This window comes from Mesoplodon bidens (genome assembly GCF_964165515.1).
Source record: "Mesoplodon bidens genome assembly, chromosome: 4".
Classification (NCBI taxonomy): Eukaryota; Metazoa; Chordata; class Mammalia; order Artiodactyla; family Ziphiidae; genus Mesoplodon; species Mesoplodon bidens.
This window is the reverse complement of record NC_138160.1, coordinates 122,063,803-122,080,417: the sequence shown is the minus strand read 5'-3', so window position 1 is coordinate 122,080,417 and position 16,615 is coordinate 122,063,803. Positions and strand designations below refer to the sequence as shown.

Here is a 16,615-nt window from a genome sequence, read left to right as displayed (position 1 = left end):
CATTAGTCAACGTTTTATTTTTTTAATACTCCTTTGCTTTTTTTAATACTCCTTTGCTTCCAGGCTGTACACGTGTGGACGGCACTTTGTGTCATGTCTCCCTTGGGTGGGAGGTAAGAGGCAGGAGGCACATGGTAAGGGCATGAGGCTACCAGCTATCAGGCTGCACCTGCGTGAAACGAATTGGAGGCTACACAACTGGTCACCACAGTGGTGGCTGAAATACGCACAGGAGAAGCCAAGAGAATCTGATGTGCTAATTTAAATGTTTCTAATACAATTATTATATCTCCTTATTCAGATGAGGAAACTCAGGCATGAAGAACTGAAGTACTTCACACAGGTTTCAGAAGAGACGAGCAAAACTAGGCAGTCTGGCTCCAGAATGTTCTATCACTGAGCTCTCAAGCACCTACAGATGAACTGCAATTACCCTGAAGTCTGCCAGCTGCCTCGCTGCAGCTGCCACACTTGAGCTACAATAGTTGTGAGTTGGTTGGAAAACCAGTCAGTGTAAGGAAATAAATATCATAAGTAATGCTCACCATGAAAATGCAAAGAGGATAGGGCAAGAGAGGGCTTCAGTGCTCAAAACAGTGCAAGTGAATCAGTTAGTCACTGATGCTCCACCAAAGAGAGACATTTAATGAAACCACCCCCATGGCCAACACATAAGAAATCTGGTTCATAAGAGTGGAAATAAATGAAAGAGAGACTAAAAAAGACAGAGAAAAGATCAATGAAACTAAGAACTGGTTTTTAAAAAGATAAACAGAACAGACAAACCTTTAGCTAGACTAACCAAGAAAAAAAGAGAGGACTCAAAATCAGAAAAGGAAGAGAGGGAGGGAAGGAGGGAGGGAAGGGGGGAGGGAAGGAGCAGGGGAGGGAAGGAGGGACGGAAAGAAATCTGGCTCTGATAAGGGTTGGCAAAGAAGAAACAAAGTTGTGTCCATGCTTGTTAGTACTCTCACGTATATAAGACCCTGAAGTAAAAGGGGGCAGCCACTAAGAGAGGAAAACATAGCATCCTCTCCTTTGCTCCTCCCTGAATTTGAAAGGGAACTCTATAGGTGACTCCATGGGTTCAGAAAAGGAAGTATCAAAGGTGTATCAAAAACCAGGAAAGTCACTGAAAAAATTCACCCAAACAGAAGCAGAACAAATGAAAACAAACAAGAGACCCAAATCAAAGGGGCTCTAAGACTGCTGAGTGTTCACAGCTTGAAGCCGAGCATTTCCCCTTTCACGATGGGCATTTCTTATGATGTGAAAGATTTAGTTCCTTGAATTCAGGAATTTTGTTGATTTTTTTTAAAGCAAAAATTTAAACTGAACTTGTGTCTTTCCTTCTCCTAACCCTGAAGGCCACAAAAGAGAGAAATTCCTGGGTTGAAAGTAAGTGAAAGTCTGGCAAGTAGGCTGAATAAGGGTTGAGCTCTGATTTCTTCTGCATTTCCATTAATTTAAAGTGCTAAGTTGCCTGTTTGCTTTAAAATATGTGCTTGTCCTCTTTGCAGTGTCCCTTTAAATAGATTTTCCTTTGACTCTGCCAACAATAGCTAGAGAAGGTCCTTTGAGAATCCCATTCTTAGTCTTAAAAAAATACACTCTTCTCCCTGCCCCATACACATAAACAGGCCTGGAAGCAGTACCTCTCACTTCTTCCAGGGATCTCCAATCTATCAAAAATAATAAATCTTTCAGGAAGAAAACAGAGCTGGTCAGGGAAATAATTCTCCCAGCCCATTTCTGTTTGTTCATTATGTGATCACCAAATACCAAGTCCCTTTTTTGGGATCAGCAGACAGATAGGTCAAGGGCTGAACACCCTAATGTCTACCCCATGGCCAGGCACAACAGGGACTACTAGGAACTAGGCAAACTGAAGAAGGCATGCCCAGGGGGATACGGTGTAGCCCTCACTTACTTCCAGCCAATTGCTAGCAAGGAGATCTGAATTTTTCCAAGTAAAATGACCCCTGTTAAAAATGCTGGAAACCTGTCCAAATTTTTAAAACAGCAATGTGGGGGACAACAATACCAAATCGAGTACGTGTGTGGGCTGCTCTGGCTAGAGGCCCTTGTTTGCAACCTTTAGGTAAGACACAAAGATAAAGGAAGACAGACTGCCTGTCCCCCGGGAGCTTATGATCTAGTAGGAGTGAGAAGATACATACCTTGTAAACTGTCCCACAGGTGGAATATGACACACGTTGAAAGACAGGAATAGGCAAAGGCTATGGGAGTTGAGGAAAGCAAGAGGGCACCTGAGGCAGAAAGGATTCTTGTAGGCAGTGGCATTGGAGCTGAGGCTGAAGAATGAAGTAGACTTTGGCAGGCAGAAGGTGGGGAGGGGCCATTCCAAACAGAGGGGAAAAAAAAAAGAGAGGGAGCGGGGAAGAGGATAGTTGAGAGATGGTTAAGAGATGCTTCATGCTTCTACCCAACAAATACTCATGCGCGTCCACTGTACACCATGCAGTAGGGATGCAGTGTGATCTTGAGGGACACAGACAAGGCTGCAAAGTCTGAAAGGGCCCAGTCCAGAGAAGGTCCTGGAGGCCATATCCAGAGTTCTGTCTTAAGAGCAAGGGGAAAGCTGCCTTCGACGTTTTTTTAAGCAGGGGAATCACAAGTTGGGATCCGCAGTGTTCCAAGTTCCCCAACTACAGAGCATGCATTCTGCGGCCTGGCAGGGAGCCAGAGCTCCACCAGCTAGAGCAAGCCAGCAAGAGGCCTTTGCAAACAGTCTGGGGAAGAGATGATGACAGCTCAGACTAGGGACATAGTGATGGACACGGAGGAAAGTGGACAGATTCAAAAGATAGTGAGGGGGTAAAATCACCAGAACTATCGGTCCAGGGTAGGAGTCAGTGAGGTAGAAGCCAAATGGACCTGGAGAATGTGGTCAACGTGTCTCTGGGGGGCTATCAGGCCACAACACCCATGGCCTGGCAGCCAAGCAATCCTGTGCCGGCAGCCGTGGGTGTCTAGTGGTTACTAGAGAAAAGAAAGGTTCCAAAGCCAGGGTGTATGGCCGAGGGAAAGCTGCCAGAGAAGTTCACTGGAGCTTTCCATCTTAGAAAGACATCATCTCAAAAGTACTGTTTTCTTTTAAATGTGCTTTGTAAAATTCCATGGCTATTTTGTTTGGACTATTCTTGATGGCAAGGAAATAAGGAGCGCTTCTCGTATGTTCAACAGCTCTCCAGTAAGCTAAATCTTATCGTCTAGACTTGGGATGGAGGAAGAAGGAATAGTAGAGTATCTATAAGATATATGCTAATGCCAAGTAGTCACTTCCTTTTATTTTGACCCTTTCTTGAGAACTTTAAGGGATGCTGGTTAACTACCAGGGCCCATCCCCCTTGGTGCCAAAGCCTAGCAATGATTTTTTTTTTTTTAATAACCACAGGCATCTTTACATGAACCCAATTCACTCTGCATCTAGATCATTAAGGAAATGTGAATACGTCCTTCCTGACTTGCAGGGATGCCTGGAAGTACTCAAACTCCAGTCACAGGAAGGAGAAAACAGCCAAGCCACTGGATGTTCAACCATGGATAACTTACAGCAATGGAGTCTACATATTATTTTGATAAGGTCTCACTTGTATGCCAAGCATTTGCCCCACAATATTTCTTCCTGATCCTTGCAATCTATAGAATTTTGTCCTTTTGGGAAAGTCACACGAAACAGATTATCCAAATAAACATTAAGCAATTGGGTAATGAAAAGAACAATAGAGAATCAGCAAGTGGCAATGGGACTAAAGTTGATTTTGCCCTCTTCATTTCTCTCTCTCACCCTCCATCCCCACAAGTCTTGGTATTTCAGGGTATATGTGCCCACATGGCAGGTGTATTCATCTCCCCTCCCAAATTGGCCTTCTTGTCCCACATGTCCTGATCGAGTTAGCACACCATGCAAAGATCATTCAAGAGACTTAATACTCTTTGTTAAATGTTATTTTACCTGGATTACTTGCAGTAGGCACTATGGGTTGCCTACTCAGAGCCCTGCTTTATATGGGTATCCATGCCTCCCACAAATGACCCAGGTAAATCCTGTTTGGGGTAAAAAGTCACAGTGGTCCCATTCCCTTTGCTAGTGAATGCTTCAAACCAATGAGATGTGATAGGAAGTCTATTGGAGAACTTCTGGGAAAAGTATCATCACATCTCTTAAAAAGAGACTCAGAGAAGAAATACAGTTACCCCTGAACCATACTTCTACACAGCTGCAAATCCTAATATAACTTTACAGTTGGCCCTTCATATCCGTGGTTCTGCATCCATGGATTCAACCATATTGCATTATGCATATAAACAGTGCATATTTAGTGAAAAAAAAAAACACCATGTATAAGTGGACACCCACAGTGCAAACCCATGCTGCTTAGGGATCAACTGTAATACCTTTCTGCCCTGGACAACCGCTCATGTGCAGATATGCAACACAACATCTTATGATCCTGAAAGGAGTTAGCCAACACAGTGAAGCTGGCTGTGAGCAGGACCGTGGAAATAACACAAGTACTTCATGAGCCAAGAAATTAACCAACCCTCAGGACTGATTTTGTGTAATGACACAACAGATTCCCTTATTGTTTAAGCCACTATGAATTGGATTTTCTGTTTCTTGCAGCCCAAAGCTTCTAAAATGATACAATTCTTCTTTGGAGAAGCAAGAAAAGGGCTCTGGCTTCCTGACAACACCAGGAAACAAAGGAGTAGTTGCTTCAAAAAAGAAAAGAGACTAAGATTTATTTCTCAGTAAGTGTTTCGGGAAAACCAGCTGTGAAAAGGTATTGTTAATAGCCATTCCGGATGTGTGAAGAGCTCTTTGAAATCCTCCCATGCAGCATAAACACTGTAATAAAGTTCCAATGAGCCACTGTGAATGGTATGTGTGGGGATATACAACGTACTTGGAGTCATAATAGTATGCAAACATTGGGGAGCTACCACGAAATTAGTCTTTATTACTCATCTACTCTTGTTTCCTTCTACAATTATAAGATTGGGAATTTTTTTCTTTTTTTGCCCCCTTTCTATCTGATGATAACACAGGCTCACGTGATTGGAAGGGAAGCCACAAAACCAGGTTCAGAGATGTTGAATGATTTCCACAAGGTCCCAAAGCCAGCTGGGGGCAATTTTCTTTATTATTAAAAATGCTTTGTGTGTGATTTTAAAACAAAGTCATTTGCTGAACACTCAATTTAATGAAAGGCGAATAATTGTAGAGACATGGGAAATCACAAGAGATTTTTTAAAGTAATTTAATTTTGCAAATAAAATCTCTTTTTTTGAACTCACTGCTTTGAGTTTCTTCTTCCCTATTTCTAATAACCTCCTAAATTCCAATCCATTCCTCTCAATACCATTTCTCCCTCCTAGAGAATCCCTGCATATGGCCCATTCTCTAGGCCAGTGGTTCTCAAAAGACTGTTTGCCTGGGAAGTAAATTAAAAATGCAGAGTCCCAGGCAGAGTCCAATTCAGCAGATCAAGGCGGGGGCCCAGCAATGTAAATGTCAATGCAAACAAGCACCCCAGGTGAGTGTAACCATCCTTTGAGGCACATGACTCCAGACAGTATACTAGATTCCAGGTTCCAAATAGAAAGCATCTAATTTTCATAGTAGATTTAAGCTGGGACAACAAAAATATGTGCAGAGTTGCCTATAATTTTTATGTTCCCTCTGAGGTCTGAAACAAATCCAAGAGCTCTGTGATTTGGATGTACCCTGGTAATCATTTGCGTGGAGGTCTGGAGTTTTTATTCTTTCCCCTCTGAATGCATTTCTACTTGGGATTAGATATAAAATGACTTAACTCTTCCTCCACAGCTAAAGGAAATCAATTTTGTGAAGTGTTTTAAAAGAGTACTTTAAAAAATACACAAAAGGGCTGGGAAGATCCCACATGCCACGGAGCAGCTAAGCCCGTGTGCCACAACTACTGAGCCCACGTGCCACAACTACTGAAGCCTGTGTGCCTAGAGCCTGTGCTCTGCAAGAGAAGCCCAATGAGAAGCCTGAGCACCGCAATGAAGAGTAGCCCCCGCTCGCTACCGCTAAAAAGAAAGCCCGCAGGCAGCAACGAAGACCCAAGGCAGCCAAAAATAAATAAATAGATAAATTTATTAAAAAAAAAAATACACAAAATATCTTCCCTTTGAACCAGATGCCTGGGATGTACAGGGCAAACACAGTAAGTAATGAGAGAAGTAAACACCAGGTTTTCCAGCAGAACCAACCCTGAAACCAAAACTTAGGAAGGAAGCTGACCATTAAGTAAGTAGACCAGAGGAACAATAGCTCAGGCATATCCTTGGGTAAGTCTGAACCTGAGAAAACAGGAATGAAACAGACAAACCCCTTGTCCCAAGTTAACTTTCCCTTCCTGTTCGATTTTAAAATAGGACAGTGCTGTAAATGAGAATAGAGAGTTTACATAGAATCTCAGAACTCCTCTGGGTGCCAAAACATTTTTTCAAACTGAAGTAAATACTCCTTACTGGATTCAGCAGTGCTCATTTATACTCATCTCCTCCAGGACATTTTAAATCTAGAGGCTCCAGAGACCAAGAACACAGCACGCTAATAACAGGAGTCTGTGTGTTCTACCATCACAACCAATCACATTACAGCCATGAGAGCTTGTCTATATGTAGACTTCTTAATGATCACATGAACAAAGAAATGTCACTTAACCTCACAGAACCAAAGAAAATCACTGGTAAGTATCAAAGATAACACACAATGCTCCAGAAATGCTATAAAATAAATACTCCAGCAACAAAATTGGTTTAAATTCTTTAGAAGGCAAAAAGTCAAGGCCACAGCTTTAACATGCACATTCCAGCTGTACTTCTCCTTGGCTTAGGGACAAAGACTGAACTTCATGGGGTTGGGAGAGAAGAGGGTGGAACCAGAGGGAGAAAGTGAAGCATCCACCAGGAGATGAACAGGTTCATTGGTCCAATACCCACCTTAAGGGTTTTGGATTTTTTATTTCTATTTCTTTTTCTTTAGGATTCCTAACAATCCTCAGGGCATTTTTAAAATGGGAAGATTCAGTTCTGGCTTTACTGGATCACCAATGACTCTTGTTCTCTCTCAGTCCAATTAAGCTCTCATCACACTGCACAGCCTGAACAGCCCGACTGCCCTCAGCTGCTTCCTATTCCTTCTTTAGCTGCTCCCAGAAGCCATGGAGGCCTCACTAAGACCCAGTGGCCATTAAACAGTCAGGAGCATCACCACACATGCTTGGCTGGAAGATGTACCTGGAACTTCCTCTGTTTTGGTGCAGGCCCTTCAAGAGTGCAACTAAGATCTAAGCCAGTTTTCCTGTTTCACAAATGCCTGACTGGGTTTGTGTGGAATAGGCACCACACCGTCATTTCAGAGCATCTGGAGTTACTTTTTAAAGCCCAGTTCCCATTATTTTAAACACACTCATCAGGATTCTTTGACATTTGGGGGGGAGGTGCATATACTCCTTGAAAATTTGCATGTTCTCAGCTACACTTAATTATTTCTAAACATGCAGTTCAGAGATGGCATGGCAAGAAAAAATATGTGACCTGGAATGGAGCAACCCTTTACTCAGCCTAACTGCTTCTCACCAGCATGCAAAACTCTTGCTCCTTCATCATTAAGACCTATGGAAATCTTTATGGTAACATCTATACTCTCTCTCCAAAATATCAAGTGATTGGCAGAAACATGAAAACAAATCATAATCTCCCTCGGCAGAGTATCAAATAATCCCAAAGACATGACTTAATGCCAGAACAAAGTGTGGGTAAGAGCTGAAATTATAACACGCCAGTTCCACAGCATGTAGAGTTTAACAATTTAGGTTAACTGTTATAGTCTGTCTTTTCTTATGCGCTAGTCTCCAATAAAGAACATCCATCAAAGTTAAGAGAAGGTTAGAACATACACACATGTAGTGCCTGACACAGCAAGGGGTATCAGCAAGGCCAATTCAAAGCAGCTCAGGCAACAGTAAATACACAAAAAATCCAAACCATTCCAAGAGTATAAATATCCCTAGCAGGAAAATCAGGCCCCCACTGACTTTCTTTGATTCTCCTCTATTCTTTATACTTCTTCAAAGGCTTTAATACACGTAACATTTAAAATCAATGACATTATAGAGAAGGGGGAGCCTACTACCCATATCTGACAGATGAAGAAACTAAGGAATCGAGGCGTCAGTGGTTTGTCCAGGGCTAGTTAAGTGGCTTGTTAAGAACAGAATCAACTCCAGAAGCCAGGCCTCTTTATTCCAAATCCAAGGTCTGTAAACTTGTAACATATTCCTGTTTGCTCTTAATCATCACAAGAACATGTAACTCCTGAAAAATCTGTTTGGTGATCTGGTATCATGGAGGACACACTCCTACTGGCCTTGATCATCACAAGAACACAAACCCCCCCTGCAAACTCTGCCTGGTGGCCTGGTGGCCTGGTGGCATGGACACCTCCCCAGCCTCCGCTGCAAAGCCCATCTGCCATGTGCTGCTGTTACCCACTGCAGTTAATATTTCCAACATTTCTTTCCTGAGCCTCCAGCATACCTAATGCAACAGTGGGAGAAGGAAACATAAGCAGAACTGAGACCAGCTTTAGTGCTAAGATAAGAACTTTCTAGGGCTGAGAGAAAGGCCAGCAATCAGTCTTAAACCTACTTTGCCAAGTGGTTCATGAGCAGCTGTAACATCTGCCTGTTTTTCTCTGGGAGCCGATGAACAAGGCTGTGGATTTCAGAGACCCGTGACTCCTGGTTTTCCAGCTCTGTGAAGGAAGGAGGGAGGCGATACTGGATCAGGGCCACAGTTAACTCAGTTTATAAGACAAAAATAAGAGGAAACCAAATATTGGGAACAAGAGACTGAGGATTTCTCAGAGGTATAAGATCCTGTTCTGTGTACTTGTGACTAGACTGACTAGATCTAAAAGTGCTTTTAATGCTGCTTTCCGTAACAGAGTTCATTAAGAAACATGACTCATCTCACTTAAAAAAATCAGAAATTACCTTCTGAGACCAACAGGCATCAAAAAGTTGAGGTTCTCAGCAAGGGACTTCTAGCAAGTCAGTTAACACTTCTGGGCCTCCATTTTCCCTTCTAGCCAGTGCTTAACACGGTGATAGGTATGTGGCTGGTGCCCAATAAATGTTTGTTAAATAAACATGTGAACGAGCAACTATGAAAAAAAAATGACCGTCTAAAAGTTCACGCCAAAATGATAATGTGATGAAATGGAGCCAGTCAACTGCATACTTGGAGCAGGAACAAACTCGGGAGCAGCTGGCTATACTGAGTGGCAGCTTCGTTTCAAGGAAGGAAGGAACTTTATGCACTCGTCAAGGGATAAACAAATTGTATGTGAACAGCCTTGCAAGGGTGTCAAATATCAAAATAACACCTCGAGACAGCATCAAAGACTTCAAGGGAAATATCCAGTCATTCTCAAGTCACGTGTGACAACCAGCCCGGGAGAAGAAAGGAATGGCAGATAAAGTGAGGAAATGTTTCTGCCAACCTATAACCTAAGTCATGGACTGTCAGGTTCTCTTGGTTGAACTTGGGTACGTGGCTCCGTTTCTCTGGGAAATACGTTGATGGCACTCATCACACCTATTTATAGGACTGAGGTGAGGTTTAATTAGAGAATGGTTGCTATGGGTTTGGAATTTCTCAGAGAAAGAAATCACATAAACAGCATCTTCACTTCCAGCTTTCTCCCAGGTCTTTCTCCTGCTTTACGGGGACAGCTATGTGTGGATAAGGCCACCAGAACAGAGGTACTCCTAAATTAGGCCAGTAGTAGCTACCAGGGTAAACAAACTCTGACGGCTTAAAGGAAACAGGGAGAGGCACAGGCTATGCACATAATAGCAGGGTGGGGATTCATGCCAGACTTAAATCTGATAGAGAATCTTACTGCCCCTTACAGGTGGCCTGCCCCACATAGACAGAGTCCAGTATACTTAGGGTGGCTTGCACCTAAACCCTATGTATTTTAATACCAGTAATATGATGCTCAGGGCTTAGATGATACAGCTGAAGAATGATCAGAAGCTATAAATGCAAGCCATGATGGAAAGAGGACTGGGAAATTATATAAATGGTGCCAGATTCAGGGAAATACGTCCAATGCTCAATTTAGGTAATGGGCAGAGTCTGATTCATTCCGAAAAATGCTACTCCAGGGCTGGAAAAAATCCAAGGAGTTAGAACTCCAATAATCAAAATTAAAAAGGCAAACTTGCTTTTCTCACCTCTCCGTCACCCCCAAACTCACTTCTGAAGTTTCTCCCCTCAACTGTAAATTCAACGTGCTAACAAGGCCCTCAGAAATCTGACTTGGTTTCGCTTTTATTCTGTGACAGTCTCATGAGTGTTTATGTGGGTAGTTTACACGCAGAATACGAGGGATTAGGTAATACTTATTTTGGGACACTGACTGTTCTCTGAAATAGAAAAATCTATTCCTTTCCCCTTAAAACTGTGGTGAAAAGAAAACTTACTTGCTGCTTTGATGAAACTTCTTTGAAACTGGTACATCATGAGTGGTCCTGGAAGCATTCTGAAATAAAAGGATACACACTAGTCAGCTTAATGAAAACAATCCTATTCTCGCTACCTAGCAGCCTAGAGGCGGCCAGACTGTATTACATTTCTCAAAGACAAAGATCACAGGCAAACAACAGCAACTCAGTTTAGCCAACTTAGTTTCCCTTCTGAAAGGGTCCTGAGATTTCACCTGAAATGTTCATTCTTTCTACTTTTTAAGGGAATGGATACAACTTATGTCTCATAGAGTCACAACCAGAAAAGTGCTAATGCAAAAGTCTAGCATAAACTGAGAGATTTCCTTTTCAGTCAGTGACTCGCCCTCCACAAGAGCATTTTAAGATGTGTCTGAGAAACAGGCAACTAACCCAACATTTGCGATCACCTGCTCTTATACTCTTCTCTTCCTGGCATCTTAGTCACTTCATCTGGATACACTATGCAAGACTTTTGTAGGTGTTTTTGTGGCAAATTCAACACTATGGAGTGTTGCTCCAGAATGCCAAAGGGCTAGAACCCTTAATATTAGGCATGATACAATCAAATTTTATCTGCTATTTAAAATATATTTATATTTTATACTTATTGTCCATTAGCTAATCAATATCAACATGCACAAATAAGTACCAAATACAAACCTCTACCATTTGGTTTTGTGTAAACTACAATGGTAGTATTTGGGATATGAATATGTTTTATGAATATGTTTAACTGTAAACTTGAGGTTTTTTTACTGATAGTCTAAATGATAAGCTTCTCAACAGACGATCCATGATTCTTGGTTCAGATTTTATTTTATTCTCATCGGATCCCGATTCAACTCTTAGTCATCACTTGCATGACATCTCACTCTTGACTCCAAGAGCCTTCCAGCAATTCCCCAACAGCCAATAAAACCTGCATCACCAATTCCTTTTCTGTGGCTTTCAAGCCAACTAAATCTTGACAGACCTGTACAAATGCTTATGCAATTCGTGATTATAGTTCTCCTCTTTGTTTAAGACTAGACCCCCACTCTCCTGCGTGAGAAGAACTACAGTGGAGAACTATCATACGCCTATACTTCACGTCCAGCATGGCTTTCAGTCTACTCGGGAAACTGAGATGTGAGCAGCTGGTCAATCACCCACTCCCTTAATAACCAAGGGAGGGGTGGGAGGTAGCAGGAATATTACACGTATTATTACAAGGAAAGCAGTCTCCTCTCCAATGAAGTCATATTCTCCAATCTAAGCAGAAGGAGTCAAAATGGAGCACCATTAAGTTCTCATTTTTGAGGAGGAATGTCAGCAGTATACTCTATCTGTGCAAGGCGCAGAGCTCCCCAAATACGTAGGGTATGTAATCACGCATTCTCAACAGAATAGGATATGCAATTCCTTGTTTTTTTAGCAGATTATTCGGGGATTGCAAGGAATTCCACATTTGAGGTTCTGTTAAAGGCTAATCATCATAGTGGCTTCTCAGAAAGAGCAAAGCTTCCTAAATCACTCATGGCACCACTGCACAATGGCAACCCATCAACTAGGGATGATTTATAATTGGTTTGACCAGCTGAGCTAATTGCAGCCACACATAAGCTGTTTCTACATCTCAAACACCCACCCAACAGCTCTCTGGAGGCTGAAAATAAAACTTTCTTCATGATTGCATGATAACAAGCTGGCATCATGCCCCACAAATGCAAAGTCCCTACCTTAGGTAGGTTTTCAAAGCACTAGTGATGGTCTTTATCTCCCACTCGGCACAGATATCCGTTTCTGTTTCAGAAGCTGTTTTGGGGTCTAAAATGAAGAAAAGACAATGGGTAAAACAGAGCAGAAAATACAGCTAAAAAACAAGCATACATAAAACCATTCAACCTCCCTACTAAACAAAGAAATCCAAAGTAAAAAAGGACACCTATTTTTTCCTCATTAAATTAGAAAAATGTTTAAAAATCCAAATATCTACTGCTGGCAAAAATGCAATGAAACTGATCCTCTAAGAAACTGCTGGAGGCAGATGAGATAAATGCAACAGATCTGAAAAGCAATTTGGCAATATGTATCAAGTCCTAAAAAGGTTTATACACTTTGAAGCAGTAATCCCACTTCTCACAACCCATCCTCAGGAAATAAGATAAGGCATGAGAAAGTTACACACATCCCAAATGTTCAACATACACTGCTCTTGATAACAGCAGAACAATTTTTTGTGTTTTTTTTGAGCAGAACAAATTTTAAAAGAACAACCTAAACAGCCCATGATAGAATGATTAAGTTCCTCATGGTATATTCCTGATGGAATATCATGTTGCATTTACATGATAATGATAACTATATAGCAAAATGGAAAATGCCTGAATTATCATGTAATGTCAAGCAAAAAAAATTAAAAAAAGATTTAAAAGTTTGTGAGAAACTCAATTGAACAAAGGCTGAAAGGAAATACTCTACAATGAAAAGAGTGGTGAGGTTAGAGTGGTAGAATTGTGGTTTTTATATTTTCTAAACTATGACTTGATTCCATTACTTACTATTTTAAATTTCCCTAAACCAAGACGTGCAACAAAACCACCATAATGATATCAACTCCTGATCATTTATTTCTTCCTTTGTTTCCTCTTGTGTGGACTTCCAAACAAATGTGTGTATTTCAGATAAATGTGTAATGTAAAGGAAGAAATAATCCTTGCAGTCTTTCTGAGCGGCACACAGGCAGGCAAGAGTACGAGGCAGAGGCTGAAACTGTTTCACAAACCAGAAGACCTCCGTCTTCTGGCTGGCCAGGTGGTTGGAAGTAGAGTCTCCCAGGGCATTGAAGGGGGAATCCAGCTTCTGGCGATGTGCCTCCCAGCTCCCGTTCCTCTTTTCAGCTGGGCTGCTACCCTTTTCTCACACCTACTCAGAGGAGGCCCCACCCTTCCAGGGGTGGGGAATGAGATGTCTCTGGACCCCAGGACTGGTTCAGGGTGGTCCAAGACTGGGCAGCATGAAATCCAGGACTTTTCCAGGACAGGGGAAAAGACACCTACTGTCTCCTGCTGTGCTTACACTGGGAGGTTATACTGCTACTCTAGGTGCCACAGCGTGAAGCGTGAGACGAGAGCCTGACAGACACAGCCAAGGTGAGAGAGGCAGAGAGAGCAGGTCTGGGTGACATGGTTTGAGCCCTTGCGTCTTGCCATGCCTTTTTAGTCACGTAAGCCAATAAATTCCCTTTTTCCTTAAGCTAGTTGAGGTCAGGTTTTCTGTTTTTTATAATTCAGAGGTCTAAATGATATAGTAGAGACAGCCACCAGACTGTCTCTTTCTGGAGAGTCTCTGAGAAGAAAGAGGTTCCTTCTGCAGGGCCCACAGCCTTTCAGCTGGGAAGGGGAGTGAGTCACAGGTGGGCACAATACATTTTCTATTAACTGGGAAAGAACCCACTTTCATCCTAGTAGGAAGAGGCCAAATAATCATGAATGGCTTAAGGATTTAGGCCCTAATCCCCAAGTAAGGACACAAATCCAGCTGGTACCTACTGCTCTCAGTGTGTTCCCCTAACACACAATGCAAGATGAGAGGATAGGGCCCTGGTTCAATAAGTGTTTGGCTCCTAATGGCAGCACGGCTGTTTGTTTGCAGGTGATCCTGGGCAATAATGAAGCCTGTCTTGTCATATGAAACAAACAAGAAAGGACCTAAAGAGCATGATTTTATTTCTAGGGCCGTAGAATTGTAAACTCCAGAGTTCAATCACAGCAAATTTCTGAAAAGTAAAAAAGCATGGTTTTCCAAATATCCAAAACCTCTCCAGCTTTAATTCTTTTCTTGCTTTGCCATCTCCCACTCCTTTAATGGTTTCTTCCTGTGGAAGTGTATGTACCAAAAAACTTTGCTTAGTGTGACCTTTTCCCCTCTGCATCTCCAAGAAGCATGGATGGAGAGCTGCCATAGTTTGTGGTTCCTGGACATGAGACAAATGTTACTGTACATTTTTCTGTGGAACAAACCAACTGCTACCCAAGAAGAGTGAACAGGACACTAAACAAGCAGGAGTTGGCAGGTCTGGGAGTTGTGAACTGTTCCATGAACCACATTTAGCAAACTAATGCTTAGCTTCCACTTATTCAGGCTCTGTAACCATAGAAATACTGTACAACATTACAGAGAGGAGAGTCAAATTACAGCCCGGCTAAAGGGGTTTTTATAGCACTGATGAGGCAAGGTTCATAACTTAAACACGTCCATTTTAATTAATTTAATGTCCAAACTAAATTGAATACAGCCTCCCAAGCTACCCCTTTTTCAGAAACTGTTGCCAATTGCCATCCCTCCCTATCGATGCTCCCTTCACTTACGGAAGCTTCCTGGCATATGATGCAGAGACATATTTGACAATTTTCTTCAGAACTCAGTACATATCTCCTAACCAGGTCACGTGACCATTGTGGACTTAGTAACACTGACCAGAGCTAGAGGAGCAGTCCAATGTACACAAAGGTATCATGCGGATACAGTGAAATGAGTGCATTTCCTCTGTGAGCTATTCCACATGAATTCAGAAAAACAGGAGATGTGGACTGGAAGTGGTGGTTACAAGGGAAAGTAGTCTTAGAAATGTCACACTGGATCAGACAAGACCCAGGTCCACTGTTGTACTCCTGACAGAGACACTAAGGACCTTCTGGAGGAAGGGATTAGGGAAGTTGCCTGTGTACTCCTACTCTCCTAATGACACACTATAATGTATCAAAATTAAAGTTGATGTGCCCTGAACCAAGATGGCAGAGTAGAAGGACATGCTCTCACTCCCTCTTGTGAGAACACCAGAATCACAACTAGCTGCTGGACAATCACTGACAGGAGGACACTGGAACTCACCAAAAAAGAAACCCCACATCCAAAGACAAAGGATGGTAGGAGGGGCGCAATCACAGTAAAATCAAATCCCATAACTGTTGGGTGGGTGACCAACAGACTGGAGAACACTTATGCCACAAAAGGCCACCCACTGGAGTGAAGGTTCTGAGCCCCACGTCAGGATTCCCAACCTGGGGGTCTGGCAATGGGAGGAGGAATTCCTAGGGAATCAGGCTTTGAAGGCTAGTGGGATTTGATTGCAGGACTTTGACAGGACTGGGGGAAACAGAGACTCAACTCTTGGAGGGCACACACAAAGTAGTGTGCACATCGGGACACAGAGGAATGAGCAGTGACCCCAAGGGAGACTGAACCAGACCTACCTGCTAGTGCTGGAGGGTCTCCTGCAGAGGCAGTGGGTGGCTGCAGCTCACCATAGGGACTAGGACACTGGCAGCAGAATTTCTGGGAAGTACTCCTTGGTGTGAGCCCTCCCAGAGTCCGCCATTAGCCCCACCGAAGAGCCCAGGTAGGCTCCAGTGTTGGGTTGCCTTGCGCCAACAACCAACACGGAGGGAACCCAGCCCCACCCATCAGAAGTCAAGCGGATTGAAGTTTAACTGAGCTCTGCCCACCAGAGCAACACCCAGCTCTACCCACTACCAATTGCTACCATCAGGAAACTTGCACAAGCCTCTTAGGTAGCCGCATCCACCAGAAGGCAGACAGCAGAAGCAAGAACTACAATCCTGCACCCTGTGGAACGAAAACCACAGTCACAGAAAGACAGACAAGATGAAAAGGCACAGGGCTATCTACCAGATGAAGGAACAAGATAAAACCCAGGAAAGGTCTTCCCTCATGGTGCAGTGGTTGAGAGTCCACCTGCCGATGCAGGGGACACGGGTTCGCGCCCGGGTCCAGGAAGATCCCACATGCTGCGGAGTGGCTAGGCCCGTGAGCCATGGCCACTGAGCCTGCGTGTCCAGAGCCTGTGCTCCGCAACGGGAGAGGCCACAACAGTGAGAAGCCCGTGTACTGCAAAAAAAAACCCCAAAACAAAAAACAAAACCCAGGAAAAACAACTAAATGAAGTGGAGATAGGCAACTTTCCAGAAAAAGAATTCAGAATAATGATAGTGAAAATGATCCAGGACCTCGGAAAAAGAATGGAGGCAAAGATC

The 16,615-nt window shown here is 42.9% G+C and overlaps 1 protein-coding gene across 3 annotated transcripts in view; it reads right to left on the bottom strand.

The window, feature by feature from the left end:
* Positions 1-16,615, bottom strand: part of ARHGAP26 (Rho GTPase activating protein 26) — a 483,661-nt gene that overhangs the window by 166,410 nt on the left and 300,636 nt on the right. For all 3 annotated transcript variants that reach the window (XR_014015710.1, XM_081232450.1, XM_081232451.1), the window contains exons 15-17: positions 12,299-12,386; positions 10,557-10,615; positions 8,713-8,818 (exon numbers count right to left, since the gene is read on the bottom strand). Coding sequence is in view for 2 of the 3 variants with exons in the window: in XM_081232450.1 (XP_081088576.1) it covers positions 8,713-8,818; positions 10,557-10,615; positions 12,299-12,386 (253 nt within the window). In the remaining variant the exon portion in view is untranslated. The remainder of the gene's footprint in view (positions 1-8,712; positions 8,819-10,556; positions 10,616-12,298; positions 12,387-16,615) is intronic.